At 40.1% G+C, this 20,209-nt stretch overlaps 2 protein-coding genes across 5 annotated transcripts; one reads left to right on the top strand and one right to left on the bottom strand.

Moving 5' to 3' along the window:
- The first annotated feature begins 904 nt into the window (after positions 1-904).
- LOC148702641 (putative ribonucleoside-diphosphate reductase small chain B) lies at positions 905-1,279 on the top strand. Its single transcript, XM_088702062.1, has one exon. The coding sequence runs from the start codon at positions 905-907 to the stop codon at positions 1,277-1,279; it is 375 nt and encodes a 124-aa protein (XP_088558188.1).
- Positions 1,280-7,931: 6,652 nt separating this feature from the next.
- LOC103720040 (protein disulfide-isomerase like 2-1-like) lies at positions 7,932-19,391 on the bottom strand. 4 transcript variants are annotated; one of them, XM_008809561.5, is made up of 12 exons: positions 19,093-19,391; positions 16,499-16,583; positions 14,882-14,979; positions 14,682-14,737; positions 13,907-14,024; positions 13,777-13,804; positions 13,567-13,658; positions 10,187-10,343; positions 9,980-10,104; positions 8,920-9,019; positions 8,641-8,764; positions 7,932-8,488 (listed from the first exon to the last, which is right to left on the bottom strand). In XM_008809561.5, exons 1-11 carry the CDS (start codon positions 19,269-19,271, stop codon positions 8,696-8,698), a joined length of 1,107 nt encoding a protein of 368 aa, XP_008807783.3. In that variant the 5' UTR covers positions 19,272-19,391; the 3' UTR covers positions 7,932-8,488; positions 8,641-8,695. The 4 variants fall into 4 exon arrangements, with proteins under 4 accessions (XP_008807783.3, XP_088558799.1, XP_088558800.1 ...); XM_088702673.2 differs by having other exon boundaries at positions 7,938-8,454; XM_088702674.2 differs by having other exon boundaries at positions 8,344-8,454; positions 8,641-8,786.
- Between the last annotated feature and the right edge of the window lie 818 nt (positions 19,392-20,209).

Raw genomic sequence — 20,209 nt, 5'->3', positions numbered from 1 at the left:
ATATCATAGGCAAGCAGCGTAGGTTGATGCCATGAACATGGTGGTCCGTTTAAATGCCTAAAATATTTCTTTTTGCCGACTATTTAAAAACTGAACGGCCATCGTGCATCAAAAATAAGAAAATTATTACTTAGGTTGCATTTAAACCTAGAGTACTCTCGAGGAACATATTATGTCCCGTCCCTGCCGTTACTAGTATAGGTGTCCTAATGGGCCAGATACCTACCTACAATGAGATATTATCACTACAGAAAAAACAATATTTTCCGACGCTTTTTTAATTTAGGCTTTTACCGATGCTGAAAGGCGTCTCTAAAATTCTTCTCGACGCACCCTCAAGCGTGGCAATCTCGTCGGCTATGCAACCGTAGAAATGGATTTTTGCGACACGCAGTTTTTACGTCGGCATTAGATGACGCTTTAAAGCGTTGCGTATTAGCGACGCTTAAAAGCGTCGCGTAGGCGAAGATGTGGATAGTTGGCGGCGAGCTCGGCAGCGGCGGTCTGGGCGCGCATGGGGCCCCATCCTTGAAGAGCGCGGAGCAAACGCCGGAGTCGGCGACAGAGGAGCTATTCTCATATCTTTCGCTCCTGAGTTGCTTCCTTTCTTTCTCCTTTTATTCCGATCGATCTACCGATGTGGGACTAACTCGATGGCCATCTATCCGTGGCCTCCTTCTTGACATCTCTCTCCTTCCCTCATCGGAATCCGACGGTCCAGAGAAGTGGGAGGAGGGAATTTGGCTTCCGACGATGCTTATAAGCGTCGTCGGAAGCCAAGTACCTATCCGATTGGACATTTTCCCTGAAGGTCCCCTCCACATACCCTTTCTCGAATTATGAAAACACCCCCATCTCTAGGTTTTCTTCTTCTTCCCAGATCTCATCTCTGTCTATGTCGCCGATGCCTACCCGTGCCGTTGAGGAGCTGGAGGAGCCGCTCGCCCCAACCCCCGACCGCCTCACAATGTTCCCAATTTGGTACCTCCAAGTGTGGGAGATGTACAAGAAGGCCGTCGCCTCCTTCTGGACTGCCGAAGAGGTCGACCTCTCCGCCGACCTCCCCCACTGGCTCCACACCCTCATCCCCAACGAGCGCTGCTTCACCTCTCCCATCCTCGCCTTCTTCGCCGCCTCCGACAACATCATCCTCGAGAACCTCGCCTCCCGCTTCATGTCCGATGTCCAGATTGCCGAGGCCCGCGCCTTCTACGGCTTTCAGATAGCCATCGAGAACATCCACTCCGAGATGTATCTCCAGTGCCGGCCCGAGCGTTAGGCGACCGAGGCGGTCGCCTAAGGCCTCATGCCAATGGAGGGCCTCCGGGAGGCGTGACCAAAAGAAAGCAAAGGCCCCATGTGAAAACAGGAACAGGAGCTTCCCCCTTGATGGAAGGCTACGAGTCTTCCCCCTTGATGGAAGGGAGGTGGAGAGTTTCCTGGCCTGCAGAGAGGCAATTTGGGAAGTTGGGGACAGTAGTTTTGTTTTGGGTGGAGAGAGAGAGAGGAGGAGGAGGGATTTGGTTGGCTTGATACACGCCTGAAGCCACTCTTATCTTTCATCCCTTCTCTTTTTTGGTTTTAGTCTTGGTTTTCCTTCCCTCACATTACTCCTGATTGGAGATGGACTTCTTGAGTTCTTGGAGGGTGGAGATTCTTTTAATTTTCTCCTCTGGGTTTCTTCTCCCCTCTTGGGTGGTAGAGAGAGAAAAGGAGGGAGGGGGTTGAATGGCTGCTGTGCTGTGATGTTGCAGTTGCTGCTTGGGTACTCACTTGAAGGGGAGATGGTGGGAGGGTAGTTCTATATACACCCCCCCTATTGCTCAGGACACCCCCCAAAAACCAAAAAAAAAATACCCAAACTAACCTTTAGTGTAATTACCATATTGCCCTTGAAATTTTCTCATACACCCCCCTTCCTCCTCCTCCGTTTCGTTTTGAAAAGAAAAAAAAAACCCCCCCTCAAACCCCCCTTAAACCCCTCGATCCATTTACATCGTTTAGGCGATCTTTGAAGGAGATTTAAGCCCCATTCGAAGCATGGACAAGCAACTAGTGATTTGGGACGAAGAATCGGCCGCAAAGGTACGTGTTCCACCTTGTTTCGAAATTTTTTTTTTTTCACGGTTCGTGCTCCGTTCGGCACTGGATCGCCGAACAGCCTTTTGTTCGGCTGAACAGTGCCGAACAGAAGCCTTCTGTTCGGCAACCCTCAACCGAACAGATCTGTTCGGCTGCACAGTGCCGAACAGAAGGCTTCTGTCCGGCACTGTTCAGCCGAACAGAAGCCTTTTGTTCGGCGATCCAGTGCCGAACGGAGCACGAACCGTGAAAAAAAAAATTTTCGGGAGAAGCCGGCGAGGTGGTTCCGGGAGAAGCCGGCGAGGTGGTCGGAGATCGGGAGAATGCCGGCGACGAGAGGGAGAAGGGGGAACGGGGGGTTTTGGGCGTTGGCGAGGTGTTTTGGAGGGGAAGAGCGGGGTGGGGGGGGGGTTTGGGGGGTGTAGAGAGCAATTTAGGTGAGGGGGTGGGGGGTAATTTAGGAATTTTTAATTTTTTAGGGGTGTCCTTAGCAAATGGGGGGGTGTAGAGAGTATTTAATTTTTTTTTAATTTTTGGGGGGTGTCCTGAAGCAATAGGGGGGGTGTATATAGAACCACCCATGGTGGGACGGGACTTTTATTAATTAGATGGAGTGAATTTCCCATAATGCCCCTACTTTCTCTTATAGAGAGGCTTCTTTCTGGACAAATTCTTTTCTTTACCTTGACCATGAAGTGCCACGGGATGACCTTTTCTTATCCTGCTCTTGCCTGACATGGTAAACAGTATTGCCCAGCATTATCTCAATTATTTAATCAGTTTTATGGCCCGGCAATTACATTTCTATGTTTCCATTCAAAAATTATATTAAACTGAAAAAACTTTTTGTCTACTTTTGTTAGATTCATGTATCTTTGTTGAAATAGTATACTTGATAGCTATCTATTTTCATATTATTTTTTTAAATATTTTATATTTATTAAAAAAATTTATTATTAAAAAAAAGGCCTCATTCATTGGATTCGCCTTAGGCCCCCAAATGTATCGGGCCGCCCCTGTGTATCTCTTATGCTGAAATCCTACAACAAAGACCGCCTTTTTCGCGCTGTCGAGATGGTTCTGACGGTGGCGAAGAAGGCCGAGTGGGCACTCCGGTAGATTTAGCGATCGGAAATGGTTCCGACGATGTTTATAAGAGTCATCAATCTTTTGGGTGAACTTTCGACGTTTATAAGCGTCGTCAACTTCCGACGTTACAAACAACCGTCGGCAGTTTTTTGCAATCTAGCATTTTTTGCCAATGCTTTTTTCTAGTGTCGGCAAATAAAAGTCGGAAATTTCATATTTTTACATAGTATATGTATTCAAACTCTTCTTCTTCTTCTTCTTTTCCTTTTTTTTTTTTTTTTTTTACTGAAAGCGGTGGTAATTCAAAATCTTCTTGAGGACTATCTAATAATACATGGTGACTGAACCTAACCAGCAACAACACGACCCAGCCTGAGCATGCATTTGGGTCTGCCAACCTGAGACAAATGCTGACCTCTTCAACAGTCTCCCTGGAATCGCTCTCCCACCTCCTGTCTCCCGGGATCTCCCCTTCTTCCACGCCGAGGACTTCAGCACCCGAACCGCGTTGCCACCTTTCCCTCGTCCCGTCCCCACGAACTCCACACGAGACCCCACTAAACCGAGCCATCAGACCCCACGGTCCGTTCTCCTTCCGTTCCACCAGTTACGCCGGCCACATTCTAAGAATATTAATTCTCCACAGACCCATATATACCACTTCTCTCCCCCTCTAACCATCCCCTTTTGACCCTCGTATATAATCTCTTGCGTGCTCCAACTCTTGTTCCAAGCCTCATTACTAAAGTGACAAGAAACCCATTCGGCCGGCCAATGTCCCTCTCTTGCTACTCCATCCCAATGGTGAAGGAAGAAGAGAGTAAAGACATGGTCATGAGCCCTAAGAAGGCTTCATCAACACCCACCGCACCCACGAGGCCCAGGAAGCGCAGCAGCGCCCTGGGGCTCCTCCGGGCCGTGCTCTTCGTGACCCGGCAGTCGACGTCAAAGAAGGTGGCGCCTGCGCAGGCCAATGAGGTGGTGCGGTCAGGGAGGACGAGCTTCTGGAAGAGTTTAGTAGCCGGCGTGCGTCCCCTCCACCACCACCAGCTTGAGCACCAAGAGGTAGCGCCGCCAGAGCCGGTGGCGGCCCTCCCGGCCCTGCCGCTGACGAAGGTGGACTACTTCCACGAGGTTTTCACCCCCGCGACATCGCCGCTGCACTCGTCGGTCGATGGCATGAGCAGGTATGCGTCCGCAGAAGACCTCCATGCACTCGACACAGGCGAAGATGGCGAGCGTGATGCCGAGAAAGATGGTGGTGATGATAGAGGTGATGCAGAGCCGAATGAGATTGATGTAAAGGCCGAGGAGTTCATTGCGAGGTTCTACGAGCAGCAGCTTTTGGAGTCGATTGCACTGCAGGGATAATCATCAACCGGGTGTGTGATGAGGGGATGTGGATTTCTTCTTCTTCCTCCCCTCCTTTTTTTTTTCTCTTTTTCTTTTTCCTGTTTTTGTTCCTCTTCTTGCGTGCATGGGAATGTATAGGTGTCGTGCACTCGTGTGTGTAGGCTTGCAGGCATGGAGTCGTCCTGGCTCTATTTTTTTTTCCCTGCTATTATATATATATATATATATATATATATATACATATATATATATATATATATATATATATATATATATAACATGTACAAATAGTCAAAAAAAAAAATAAAAATTAATACATCATGGAGGACCGTAGGCAGCTCCATCTTATCTTTCCATATGCATTCGTGCGTGTAGCCATGCAGGCATGGAGTCATCTTGGCTCTGTTTGAGTGGATGGTTTACTCTTAATGTTAGACATAATTGGGAAGGGAGAAACGGGGGGGGGGGGGGGGGTGTCCAAATTTTTTTTATTATTTTAATAAAATTGGCATTTTATATAGCTATTATATAAGTACAATCAAGTTAAGAGAATCTAAAAATTTTGGTAGTCCGATTCATTTAAAAGAATATACTTGGGTTGGAATCTTTTTTTATTTTCTTTCTAGGCACAAATCCTTTACGTTGCCGTGTTTTCTGTCTCATTTTTAGTACTTTTGAACTGTTGTATACAAAGAACCAATTAATTCTGGTGGATTTACGGCCTATAGGCTATGCATCATGCCCTTGGTGCAGTTCATATTTCCATGCGTACAGAGAGGCCGTAACGAGTCAGCTGATTGGATCTTCGGAAGGACTATTAGGATGTCCTGCCAGAAAAAAAAAAAGGACTATTAGGCTGCAGCACTTGGCCACTTGGTCATAATTTAACTGGGAGCTTTTGGGACACGGCTGCTGTGATTGATTCAAGCCACTTTTCAGGTGGCGCATAATTGAGTCGATCTAAAGCAACCAAAGATGGACGATAATACCTGGAACTGAATTTTAAGCTAGCAACTAAGTTGAAGCCGAGCCCGAGTAGAACCTGCCAAATCAAGCTTTGCAAATATAGCTCAAATTCCTGATCAATGAAATGGTCTTAATGGATTATGGGATTTTATTTATTTAATCAAGATTTTCAATTTTGATCTTGATTTTAGAACCTCCTTACACAGATGACTTTTTCTCTACAGAATTAAACTCGATTATAAAAAAAAAAGTAAAACAGTGGACTAGTAACCTAAACCGCCTACCGGCGTCCACTAAGGGTCCATCACCAGGTCCTCCAAGTCTTTGTTGCTACCTACTCGGATCAACTAGAGAGAGACACTAAGGCCCTATTTGAGGAAGCTTATAGAGGGCCAAAAAGCACTTTCTGCCCCTCCAAAAGTACTTTTAGATAAAAAATAGTGTTTGGTAAAATTTTCGAAAAGCTGTTTCAGCTTTTGCGGGAAGCTGAAAACAGCTTTTGGGGAGAAGCTCCAATTTGGAGCTTTCGGAAAATGCTGTTTTCAGCTTTGTCGGGAAGCTGTTTTTTGGACCAAAATACCCCAATTTAAATCACACTTTTCCCCCCAAAACCCTTATCCCGCCCTTTTCCTTTCTCCCTTTCCCTCTCAATCTTCTTCTTCCTTTCTCTCTATTTGTTAGAGAGATAAATGATCATTAGAATGATGAAAAATTAATTTACACTAATAATTATAATATTTTATATATTTATTATTGTATTATACTATAAATATAATATTATATTATATTATATCATAATACAATGATATGTTATGTTAAATAATTTAATATTATATTAAATTATTATTCTATAATACATAATGTTATAGTACTATATTATAATAATATTATATTACATTACATTAATATTATACTATATCATATATTTATGTATTAATACATATTATATTTTATTATGCTCTATTATATAATACTGGTAATGTCCTTTATGGTTATTTTGTCACACAAAAGTACTTTCTCAGTTTGTTTATCAAACACATGTTAAAGTGCCACAACACTTTAAAAATGTAGTTACCAAACAGCAAACAGCTTTTATAAACGCTCTGCTTCAAACAGTTCTACTTCCAACAGCTCTACTTCCAAAAGCTCTACTACTAATAGCTTCCCCAAATAAGGCCTAAGAGAGAGAAAAAAGAAGAAAGAGAGAAAAACTAGAGAGAAAATGAGAGAAGGAACAGAGAGAAGAGAGAAGAACTCTCTTCTTCTCCGCTTCTCTTCTTTTGAAATAGGGGAGACACATGCCTCTCAACCGCTACAGGAGAACTCCATGGATGGTGGCTATAGCAACCCCTCCACCCAACGATGACAGCGACCCTACAACAACGATCCTTGTCGATGGTGGTGGCCACCAAAAGCAAGAGAAAAAGAGAGAGAAAAAAAAAAAGAAAAAGAGATCCTTCCAATCTCAGCCAAGATAGTGGCTAATTTCTTCCTGATCATCTCGGCCAACAGCTGCACGGACACAAGTGATCAAACCGAGTCGAAGCCTGGCCTATCCGGTGGCGGTGCTAATCACGGAGAAGGAGACTGAAACAAAGCACCCCTGTTTCGGTCGAATTTCCAACCTCGACCCAAAAGACCATGAACAACAGCTAGAAGTCCGAGAAAGAAAGAGAAGAGGGCGAAGTACTCTTACCTCGGTCCGGCGAAGCGATTTGGCAACTACTTCGGCAAGGATCCAAGGCAAAAAAAATCCGAAAGTGATCTCAAAATTGTAGTGATTTTTTTTCTAATCTTTCATGAGGAAGAAGACTCCAAGCCGAAGTCTTCCTTCCAGCTTTCCTCACATGCAACGGACGTGAGGTGTTGGCGCTGGCCCTTTGAGCCGGCCCACAAGCCCACGAGCTGAGCTAGCCAGGGTTGGACTGGGCCTGGCCACTTCGGGCCGGCCCACTAGCCCAGCAATCTGGGTTATTGCATGATCCTTATCCTATCACCCTCATATCTAGACCCAAATAATATAGCACTGGCCTTTTCCCATTTACTTTGAGCTTTTCCGTTCCTGTTTCAAAAATAAATTCCCCACAATTCCCCAATTCCTTTGCCACATGACAAGTGAAGTTTCATAAACTAATCAAAAGTAGAATAGAACATCTCGATAGAAGTCAAGTTTTCAGGCTTTCAGCGGTAGATTGATAAGGCAAAATATATTCTCAATGAGCAGTAGAAAACAAAACTAATCAGCCGAGGCATGTCTTGGCAGTCACCAACATACCACTTTTCTTTAGCAACGAAAGGTTGTGTGCTCGAGTCTAGATGCATTTTAAGACTTGGAACCTAAATAATTACAGTGCAAATGAATCTCCTCCCTTTCTCTTGGACGGAAAAAGAAACTACACTTCAAATTCATCAATCAAAATCAAAAACTCAAATCTAGCATCTTGAGCTTAAGAATAGCAGTGGCGCAGGCTGGGCATGATAATATTAAAATGGCACACAGAAGCTTCAATATTTGCAACATAGACTCCTTCCACCCATTTCTACCATATTTCTTTGTAGCAAATCCACCTCCACGAAATCATCTTTTTTTTTTTTTTTTTGAAAAATATACAGAATTTGTACTCTGGACCTCATAAGCCAGCTAACTATGCTAACAGTTCTTCATGCCTCCTCTTTCTTGTTGCATCATCATTCATACCAAGGACAGCAGAAAGAGATACAAAGCACCTCTAGTCTTCATACTTTCCAGCAGCATGTTGCGTTTGCATGCTTGCAAATCAGAGCCAACTTGAATACATCATACATACTTCCAGAAAGCCTTAAAGACGGAAACTAGATGCCAACCAGAAGCCTAACAGAAAACCTTCTGGGACAACCACTCAAAGGACTGTTTGTTTTACCAAGCATGCCCAACCTCATTCCCTTCTTCGCAGCACAGACACAAGTTTGGTGGGAATAATCTAGCTAGAGGTAAAGATTCGGTACTCAGAAAAAATATCTGGCAAATTTAACAAATATTCAGAAAGAGTTCAAATAACTCAAAATTATATATAAAATTATAAAACTGAAAAAGTGAGCTTTTTTAAGAATATTGATATGTTTATTTACTTGACAATAAATATACAAAATCTTGGTAACGTGAATACCAACCTCAGAATGTCACCCAAAATCTTCCAAAACTGAATGGGCAAAAACCTGTATGTCTTTAAGCAGCAAAAGTTGACAAGATGTTCTTCTTAAGGATGAATTCATCCGCCTTTGATGGGTGAATTGACTGCCATCAGACAAGAAGTTTTCTTTTTTTTAAAAAAAATCCCTGTATTAGGATCTGAAGTTTTAATTTAACAACTGTTTTTTAGAAGTACTTCCAGATTCAAAATAGAAAAAAAAAATAACAGAGAGAGAGGGAAATGCATGTCTGAGTCCAACCTTTTTCAACATGCGTTGGAGCCGTTCAATTTCCTTTGGAGCATAATCTGCTCCTCTCTCAATGCAGCTTGTTGCAGCCTTCACATAGATCTTACCATACCTTTGAAATAATAAACAATAATAACAATAACAACAAAATTTAGTGACTTCATGGAATTATGTCTGACAGATGGTAGAAGTGCATAAACAATTGCAAATAGATGTGGTTTTCTTTTTGCGAAGGACTTGTATAAAAATTTTACAAACATCTATGAGGTTGACAATCGTGTTATAACTTAGTTATCCATTATATGCATAGATAGATACACAGAGAGGGAGAGGGAGAGAGGTGGGAATGCTCCTGAAAGCATTTGGCCCCAAATGCTTCCCAGTGGAAATGGATAAAGGGCCTCTCAAAATGAAAAATCAGTATTATTGATCATGATCTATGATATATAAAATATTTATAAAATTAGTTACTGATATTCACCCCCATGTGAATTACTACTGAGCCATTTGGAACCCTCCAAGCACTATGGCCATTAATAGACTCAATTTATTGAGAAATGGTTAGAATACAACTGCCACATCTATGAGACTAGAGAGAAATAAAAGAAATGAAATTTTTCTTGTTTGGTGAACAATCAAAACTTGATTCATTGTACTTGTGCAACGTTTTCTTTTCCTCCTTTCACGTTACTATTAATGTTGATAAAAGAACAAAATAAAATTTTGACTTTGTAGATACCTTGCTAGTTTCTGCCATGTCTAAAAACCAAAAGCAACTTACATGCTATCTGCAAAATTTTCCTAATAAACTAATTCTAGAAAGTTCAGAAACCCATTGCTCTACATATTAAGCATCATTCAAGAAGACACTTTTCTTTTGTTTCTTTGTTTACCAGAATTAGGGTAGTTAATGAGAGTGAAAATAGGTAGGATATTGAAAAGGTAAATAACAGGTAGATAAAATTCAGCACACATCAAAGTAGTAATTCATAATAAAATTCAGTTGACAACAATTCATTCAGTTGGAATTGTGAAAATGCCTGATACAATGACTATACCTACAGAGAATTACCTTGCAGAAGAACCCTTTAAATTCTCAACCTCCTCTTCAATCCGAGATAGGACTGCCTTCTTCTCATCATTAGTGGCATTGACAAACTCCTTCACTAAAGCATCTAAACTTGAAACTATACCAGCCTACGGCAATAGAATATCACTTGTTAAGGCAAGGCCAGTTATAAATATGCAAGTCTACTTTCAAAATCAATCTTCTACTCACTTGGGAATTGAGCTGGGTCTTCCTATCACGGCTGGTGCCACACTTCTCATTAATGAAATTAATGAAGTCATCTAAATCTCGGCCACCCTCGTATGTTTCACCAGCTTTATTACTCTTTGGAAAAAAAATTATTGTAGGGTAGCCATTAACCTCATACCTGAATGCTCAGCAAGCATGCAAAGTCTATGATATACAAACAAAAATTTAAAAAAAATTAAAAGAAAAGATATAAATCTCATGCAAAAAGCTCAAAAGATCCTCAAGCAATTTTATAATACACAATGAATTTTGATTCACAATAAATTTTGATACATAAACCAATCACATTCCGCTATAGCATTTCAAAGATTTAATCAATTCTCAACATCAAGGCAATTCATAGTATTATGCATGCATATGACATGCATACACTGGATAGAATATTCTCCAGTTGCTGGCATTTTTAAAGTTTAAAGGTAGGCTACAGTTTGAATTCTTTCTTAAAAGCTCTGCATAAGAGTTTGGGAACCTTTAAACTCTAAAAGGGAAATTATCAAATATAACATCCCAATTTCTAAATCATTTAACTCTACAATCCTTACCAATATCTTCCATGAATCTGTTAATGAAGGTTCCATGGGACAAAGAAATGGAGAGGCAGTAATATTAAATCACCAAAAAAAACTCCAATTTAGTTTTTCCCTATCTGGTCACAAGACAACGGAAGCTATTTAAGGTTTCTTGATGACATTGCAACATCATTTCCTTGTTAGTTTCAGCAATAAGGACAAGAGGGAGAGCCAAATACCACAGATGTGTGCTGAACTAGTTAGGTTGTGCTGAACTAGTTATTAAATCAAGGTTTTAGAACTCTGCTTTGGTTTCAATTTCGGTCTCCCTAGTAAAGTTTCAGTTTCTGCAGTTTTGCTCTGAGTTTCAGCAAAAAATAAGAAAAAAAATCAAAAAATTGAAACAAGATAAGAAAAATAAATCAAGAATAAGAAAAAAATCAAAAAATGAAAATACAAGGAAAATATTAATCAAGATAGGTTATTTTACAGCATTTTAAATTATTTTAAGTCGCCTAGTCATAGTGCATATCATTTCCATAGATTTGGGCTGAAATTAAGTTTCATTAAAGTTTAATGCATTAAACATATCACATGAATATATATTGCATAAAATATCAAATATCTCTCAATCATGCATAACAAGACAAGCATACAAAAGCATAAAAATAATTAGATATCACACTCTCTAAAATAACATTAGAGCTCCTAGATATGCAGAAACAGTCTTTACTTACATATTGAAATGTTATTTATATCTCTAAAACACACTTCAAGATTGCATCATACCAACTTCGATAATAAAGCTTAGATGAAAACAACATAGATTAGATCAAGTAAATATCTTAGAAAGCATTATACATATTTACTTGCGAAACAAAAAAGTAAAAATGAAACCAACATTTTCGATCAGTTTCGACCGAGAGCAGCTGAAACTGATCAAAACGGATTGGAACCAGCCAAAACTGACTAAGACCCAAAAAATTTCAATCAATTTGGATCAGTTTCAACCAAAACTTCAAACCTTGGGGATGAGGGAGTGGCCAAGCAGTGCAATTATGTACTCAACTCATAAAACTAAAACTGCGGCTAGATATGTGTTTAACATTACCAACATTTTTCTTATTTTTCAAAAAAAAAAGGCAGAAATTTTATAAAACAACATAATGGTTTCATATATATATATATATATATATATATATATATATATATATATAAATAATAATATTTCAATATATTATCTATTATAAGTCATTTAATAATTAGGTTTGTACAATTTCTGCTCTAATCTCAAGATCCGTCGTATCAAAGCTCAATTTATTTTGACATCAACTGAAAGCCACTATCCATCATAACTACAAAATAATAAATAAGAACTCAAACCATACAATTTCCTTGCTCCTTTTCTTCCTTCAGTCTATACAGATCCATAAACTGTAACAACAGCTGTGAACGTGAAAGTGGGCTTTTCAAAAAGAAGAATGATTCAAGATAGCAAAGGAAAAATATAACATCAATTGCATCTGGTAATGACAATTTTTTCTTGTGTGCATATCTGTTCCAGTTCAACTTTCAATACAACTCCTAGAAGGAAAATAACCTGGTTTGTCATTAGATATCAGATAAGTGTTCATACATGGATTTCCTCGGAAGTGGAATGAGGTTGGCAAGAAATAATACATGGCTGCTAGTTGTTGTCAGTTTTTTGTCAGCTTACATCAAATTTATAATGGAAAATATTTGAGATTTTCATCAGAAAAGAGGTCCAGAGAATCCGCATATCAGCTAAGATATTGCTTGAGAAGATTGTAATACATGTGGCATTGAGGTGGGACATTCATATACAGATAACAAGTTCTGTTTGGTTGCAGCCATTATGAGTAATGGTGACAATTTTGCTTGGTATGAGCAAGCAATGTATTGAAACTACTTGCATAATTATGTCAACTTGCATCTTAAATATATAAGATGATGGAGATGCCATGTTGTCAAGAAGATTAGGGCATTAGAGGAGGATCAGCAAAAGAAAACAAAAAGGAAGCGTAAGCTATAAAAATAATAAGGGAGAAGATGCTCAGGATCTGAATCAAATATTTAGGCCACACACAATAAAAGCCCAAGGTTATACTTTAGGTCCAATAAATGAGAAAGAAAAAGCGGAGAGATCAAAAAGAACACACATCTTATCACAAAGAATGCAGCAATCGAGAGAAAATTGGCAAAACAAGAGAAGTAAAACAAATCCCAAGTAGATGGGGCAGAGCTCGTAGTCATTGCTAAGGTGCATTCAACTGGAGTCCAAATGCTAGAATCCTTCATTGAACAGAACTACTCATGCCCTTATTTTTTTTTTCAGTGGGAAGAAAAGAAAAAAGAGTGCATTTTCACGTTATCTATTGATGTTATACCCAAATCTGCTTATGACATCAAGAGTTCATTACTTGGATAGGAAATTTCAATTATGGAAATAGTGGGAAGAACATCTTAAGGAGACATTCAGCAGCACTTGATGTTTAATTATAAATGGCTCTTCATGCAAGCAGCGATTATTGTAAAATAAGTATATAAAGATCATTCATTTTCTGGTGACTTCACACAGAGCAAGGGGAACTTTCTTGCTACTTTGCTACTAACTTTTTTTGAGAAAACTTCATTGTTAACATTTAATCCCTGAAACTTGAACATTTAGATGAAAAATCAATAGCATTCAAAAAGTTCTAGACATAGGAAAAAGCAACAAAAAGGTTTACCACATAAATATTATTATCCCAGGATAACTACTCAACAAGATTCAGTTGCTTAAGAAAGTATGGTTTCAATTTCTATACTCACTTCTCAGCCAAATCCTTGTATCTGTCAGCATCAAGGTTAGCAATTACAACATCCTCTTCCAACTTATAAGCAGTGGCTACCTTCTCATAAGTCTGGAAATGGATGATAGAATAGAATTTACAAAGCTGCATAAGATGTGTTCTCACATATAATTGCCATAATTTAGCACAAGCACACTCCACCTGACACAGTAAAAACAACTTTACTTACAGGAGCAAGGAGTTTGCAGTGAGCGCACCTGTAGGGAGATGCGATACTAAGATTATTCGGTCCATTATAGGGAAGGAGATGACGTTTAAATACTAAGACCATCTAAACGGACTTGAAGAGGAAAACTAACCATGGCGCATAAAACTCCACTAGGACATTTTTGGTTTCATCTAAGACAACCTGATTGAAGTTCTCTGATGTAAGCACTACTATATCTGAAGGACTTGGTACCAGCTCTGCATTGGTTCCTGTACTCATACAGAAAGAAAACTGTTAGAGAATTTCATTGCTTTCCTAGCAATGCAATATGATGGTATCTTCTATACAAAGCAACTCAGGTCTGGATTGGAGGAGATCCATCAACATTAATCTCATGGATCGGTGGCAACTCAAAGCAAATCAACACGACATTCATCGATCTCTCACTTTGCATACATTTCTCAAAGCAAATCAGCCAGCTGATCTTATGGCTGGCCTTGTGTGCAGATCAGCTGAGGTGGGTTGTTGGGACCACCCCTTTCACCAAAAGAGTGAGGGATGGCCTTCACCAACCAAAAACAAAAAAGAAAAAAATATGAGAGACTGTATTGTCTTGGAATAGAAATATAATTATCGCTAGAGTGCAAAATGCCAATCTGAATCCTGCATTAAAAAAAGAAGAAAAAAAAAAGAATAATGGAAGTTTAACATCAGGCCTCGAGAATTTTAAGATAATCAAAAAAATATGAAACAAAAATCTTTTAATAAAAATATTTGATCAATGAGTATTCAAAAAGACATGCAAATTGTTGGAACAAGCCTCGATCTACAGTCACAGTCGATCCTGAAGCATGAATAGGAGTTATCGCGTATATGGAAGGAGTAAGCATAACTAGGAAATGCAATCATCATTGATAGATAGTTACCTGCTTCAGCATTTACAAATTCAACAAAAACTTGTGCAGTATAAGGGCCGTCATACCTCCACAAGCATCAGACGTTATTAGTATCCCACATTTTATAACTAATTGAAAATCGGAAAATGAATAGATGTGTTTCAAATTAAGACAACTAAGTAAAAGTAAAATGATTGAGATATTATTTCTGCTATGGATATGATGCTTACTCTAATGGTTTCAAGGACCCTTTTGGATACCAGTGAATTGTCGGGTATTTGGAAACCCGATATTCGCTGCATAAGCTCTTATATTTATCACAATCCACCTTCAAAAATGAACAAGAAAAAAAATATCAACTTTTTTATACTACAAAGAGTCCACTTGCATGCAGGTTTCATGATACTTAAAAATAATTAAATCGATAGTACTATAACAAGAGTCCACTTGCAGAGATTGAGCACCTTACACATTTACTAACCATCGTTTATATCACTAATTTTATAATGAGCACAAAGGTTTCATGGTCTTTCAAAATTCTTAAACAGTGTCTGGTTTTAGCATATTGGAGCATGGTCTCCCTACCCTTATCCTACAAGACTAACAAATCTAAAGGTCAAAGAAGCGTATCCACAGATCAAGGATTCAACTTTTACATGTTCAACCTTTCATCATAACAAGCCTTTCAATAAAGATAAAGAGGTCATAAAGAACAATAAAGAGGCCATAAAGGATAATTGTGGGCATGTCATTGCCAGTATTTATCTGAATAAGTCACCATTCAGTGAAAGATAAAGTGTAAGAAGAACAAGAAAAAAAAATTACAAAGTAAAATCTATAAGTGATTGCAATATTTATATCTGTAATATTAAGGTATACGCTACTGTATTTTTTGTGAAAAAGTTTCTTCTTGGCTGACTCTTCATGCCTTCCTCTTGTTTTGAGGCATAGGATTATCAAGTGATCATTAAAGATCCTAACAAACATACTAATAAACTTCATCCTGAAAATTTTTTTAAAAAAATCTTGGATACAATAAATTGTAATGTAGATAATGAAGCTTCAAAGAGTTCTTCAAAGCCGAGGAAATCTTCCAAGAGGAAAACTTGACCTAGCAATGCTACTCCTCCAGCTCAACTGTTCTGAAAAGACTGAGGTGCAGCATGAATGAAGAGATCAAGTAAGAAGCATCTGAGGTTGATGACATTATCACAGTATGTGAAGACAGTCATTAATGGGAAGATTGAAAATCTTCCATGTGCAAGCTTGTTTACTAAGGTTCTATTTGAGCAATTTATAATTTTGAATTCACCTACGTTTTTCTTGGATTCATTTCTTTCCCGCAGCTGGCAATTGGTGATAAATTATCATTTGTAGACCATTGGTGCAATGTAATGTGGTGTGATATAGTCATTAGCTGTCTGGTTATTTGCTTACATATTTATATTTTCATGGAAGGCCATGTAACTCGTCACTCGTGGATAACCATTTTGATTATGAATCTCATCTAGTTTTCCCTTCTGAGATATGCAAGCTAGAGTTTGTAGAGAAACTCCAAAACTGCATATGAAAAATTATAAGATGCTCTAATTTCATAGCACAAAAAACAGACATTGTTTTTCAAATTTTGATTGAACGGAACTCACTCATTCCATGTCCGTTCATCATTTCATGTACTTCTATGTTTTTTAATAATTGTCACAAGTGCATGTAAGCATAGGTTTTCGGGGAGCAACTAAAAAAGCAAGAAGAAAAATAAGCATTGTCTCCACTAAATAAGTACACACTTCTACAACAATAGCAACATTTCATATTGGAATATTTATGTTAGCACAAGCAGTACTCACCTTTCCAATCAAAACAGATTTTTCTTGGTTAAAACTTGAGCCAAGCTTCTCATACTCTGGAGCAATCTTCTTACAACGCCCACACCTGCCACAAATTGCACTAAATAAGCAATGCCAGCAACAGGAGAAACAAAAGTAGCAAAGCAAAGAAGCACCTCCGGATCAATTTAAGAACATAAGACTTAAAGAAAAGAGAACACGTAATAAAACAACAGTTTTAAGGTGAAAGTTGAAAGTTTCACCCTGAAACTGTAGGTTTATTAATAAAATATTTAATTCAAATTTTTAGATTTTAGAATTCCATATTGGATATTTATCAAAACATAAACCTAGTTAAATATAAAAACTTAGACTCCCAAATAACTTCGTTTTCTAAATAGATAAGATTTAATTTTCTATCTTTATCTCTCTCATCTCTTAAAATTCTATGAAAATTCTATGGACATGTCTCTAATTGTTTCTCATACGGTATCTTAAAAAGAAGCGTACAGACATTTTCTCTTCTCACAAGACATCTCGAAGAGGAGTCGGTCGACCATGTGCTCTTCCAGTGTACGTGGGCGAGGTCGGCATGGCAGTGAGCAGGGATCTCGCGAGAAGTCTGGTGTGGGAGGCTTCAGTTTTTACAGATGATACAGCAGTGGTTGGCCCGCCCTCAGACATATCAGGAGGCTATCAGAGCGACCTGCACAGCTCATCAGATCTGACTGGCCCGGAATGCCCGCACCTTCGGTAAGCGTAGGGTGTCACCGAGGTTTGTAGCGAAGTTCGCGCGAGTACAGGCATTGGAGACCAGACCTTTTTCAGATGGACCTCGGATAGCTCGGGACACCTAGGGTTCCCTCTCTGCTCCGGTAGTTCCTCAGATGGTGTTCTTCACCTGGGAACCCCCACCCCCGAGTTTCCTCAAGGTCAACTTCGACGGATCAGTACTGGATGGAGGAGCGCGGGGTGGTGCGGGCTTTGTGATACGGGACCTGCATTCCAGAGTGGTGGCAGCAGGGGGCTGTCAGTTGTTCGGCATTTCGGTTTCCGGGGCAGAGCTACGAGCTGCCTGGGCGGAGCTTCGATATGCGAGGCAGGTATTGCAGGCTAGCTCGGTTGTCCTGGAGGGCGACTCGGCCACAGTCATCAGGTGAATCCAGGAGGGGCTGAGGGGTGTGGGCACAGACCACCCCTTGACTCGGGATATAGGGATGATGTGTAGGGTTGGGGTGGCCGTTCAGGCCAAACATGTATTCAGAGAAGCCAATGGGGCGGCCGATTGGGTGGCTGCCTTTGCGGCTCATCATTCAGGGTACACCCTTTGGGTGGGGGAGGGGGAGCTACCACTGGCACTCCGTGAGTTAGTGTTTTTTGACTTTATTGGGTGTATTCGTACACGTATTGTATGAAAACCCGTTTTCAGCACAAAAAAAAAAAGAGAGAGAGAGAGAGAGAGATACTTCACAAACAGACTCTTTGGAAGATCCCAAGGGACACAACCCTTGATGAATAGATGGATTATGTGAAGGGATGCATTCAACGAGGATGCTTAAGCATCTAATCATACTCACCCTTCACATCTATAAATAAGAAAGGGGTCATACTTCCTATCCATCAAAACATCCCCTTTCCATCTGAATAACTCCAAATTAGAGAAGAGAATTAAGAGTACTAAGTGAGTGAACTCAAGTGCACCCAATAAGCATTTGAGAAGAGGATTATGTCCGCATATAAAAAGATTGAGAGATTGCTTCAATCAAATTTGCTAATTTTTAATGCATCTGAAATTGGCTAGTTCGGGTTCGATCCTAATTCTCCTTTGTTAGAGTGCACTTCAAGAAGAACACGAAGCAGTTCGTTGTATCATAGAAGTAGACCGTCATCAACTGTTTGCACCTGGGCAAGGCAAATTCTACTCTAAAGAAAGCATCTTTCATAGCATGCCTCGAACCAGATAACATCAAAACTTTATTTATTTATTTAGTGTGTACAGAAAGCCATTAATTAAATATTGAAGATAAAACAATAAAATCACATAAAAGAGATTTATAAGATTTTAGCAGAGAAAATATTTTCCAACAAAAACAACACAATTTATATCGCTTAACACCTCTCAATTCTCATGGACACACAAAATTTATTATATTTTAGCAAAGTTATTGATGCTATATAATTATAAAACGCCAACTCTTCAAAGTTCATTCCTCTTGATATCCTCCCAATTTCAAAGCTGATACACCGGAAACCAAATCCATACTTCCATTCGCTAATTACATTTAAGTGATATCAATTTATGAATGAATTGGAGAATGCATTAATTTTGTGTAAACGCATTTTTATGTAAAACATTTGCCAGAAGTAATACATTTTCCATGCAAAACTTGCACAAAAATCCGAAAAGCACAAAGTTTCCAGCCTTCCAATAGAAGGAATTAGCTCTCAAGCACGTCATCTCGACATCAAAAACCCTAAAAAACAGTGAGTCGCCCTATCAAGGAAATCAAGAATCCTCCAAGAAACAGCAGAGGCCAGCGAATCCAAGAAACCAAGAACCGAAACAACGAATGCGAAGAGAATTGCACAAGAAAAATTGACTCGGGGAACGATACCAGGGGGTGTAGAACATGACGAAAGCGCCGCGATCTTGGCCGATCTCCTCATCAAAGTTGTCGTCCGTGAGGACCACGACATCGCCGCCGCCGCCGCCGGCGACAGCGGCCACGACGAATACCGGAGATAGGGCCAGGGTTAGGGTTCGTAAAGAAAACCGGATCCGAGATCTCGCCATCTCTCCGCTTTGGTGCTCGTCTCCTATTCGATTACCGGCGAAAAGAAAGAGCGCGGGAGGAGCGGAGGGCCTTGGAATAAAGCCTTCCGATTTCTAACGGAACCGTCTGTTCTGACTTCCAAATTGCAGTGATGTACCGGGAGGATATCATATCCACCCCGGGATCCAGCCCAATGGCAATTAGCAATCCATAGGATGGGGAATTCTTGGGCTAGAACATTATAAAGGTTTAAATTAAGGCCCACGCTTAAACACATAGCCCACAAGGCATTAAATTGGTTATTATTACAGGCATGGAAGAGGTGAACAAGAAACTAACAATTGTTTGGCCAGTACAAACCATGACTTAAAAAAAAGAAAGAAAGAAAGAAAGAAATCCCGGATTCTAGCAGTCGATTGGACTGAACGATTGCTAGTGACTTAGAGAATCATCTTATGTTGAATTTAGACCGCTATTTCTAATCTCTTTGCCAAAATTAGTTCTTTATGATGAGATTGTGCTTGTCCTTAGTTGTATTAGCATCCTTTTGCCAAAAAGAAGGGAGTGTGCTATATGGCTTAATGGGAGGCAAAATGGACCGTCCTACTCTGGCATAGAGTCACCTAATTTCGGCCGAGCAGACCTCAGAGCTGAGCAGGCCAGACCTCGGTCCCGCCAAGAGCCAGGTCGACCTCGGATTCTCTGAAAGCCGAGCCGACCTCAGCCCGCAAAGGCCGAGCCAACCTCGATCAAAAGCCAGGCTGACCTCAACCCGCCGAAGACCGAGCCGACCTCGCCAAGCACATGTCGCGGCCTCCAAGCTTGCCGACCTCCCCCACAGTCTTACCTGCATGCACGCCCATACACGCTCATCTAATTGGACATCTGAGCCTGGCCAGCCCTCTTCTACGAACCATTGCTTGCTAGCCACGCCATGACGTGCCAACCAAGGACTATG

The sequence above is a fragment of the Phoenix dactylifera genome, chromosome 8, assembly GCF_051530095.1.
Source record: "Phoenix dactylifera cultivar Ajwa chromosome 8, Ajwa_hap1_PhDact_Kaust_v1.1, whole genome shotgun sequence".
NCBI classification, from domain to species: domain Eukaryota; kingdom Viridiplantae; phylum Streptophyta; class Magnoliopsida; order Arecales; family Arecaceae; genus Phoenix; species Phoenix dactylifera.
This window is presented reverse-complemented; position numbering and strand designations above follow the sequence as displayed.

Excerpts from the sequence above, each read along its gene's own strand:
- LOC148702641 (XM_088702062.1), top strand. The coding sequence starts at position 905 with ATGCCTACCCGTGCCGTTGAGGAGCTGGAGGAGCCGCTCGCCCCAACC.
- LOC103720040 (XM_008809561.5), bottom strand. The coding sequence starts at position 19,271 with ATGGCGAGATCTCGGATCCGGTTTTCTTTACGAACCCTAACCCTGGCC. Across the intron at positions 13,805-13,906 it reads GTGGAGTTTTATGCGCCATG|GTGCGCTCACTGCAAACTCC; the intron begins GTTAGTTTTCCT and ends ATCTCCCTACAG. Across the intron at positions 8,765-8,919 it reads TCCAACGCATGTTGAAAAAG|TCAATTCACCCATCAAAGGC; the intron begins GTTGGACTCAGA and ends GTCTGATGGCAG.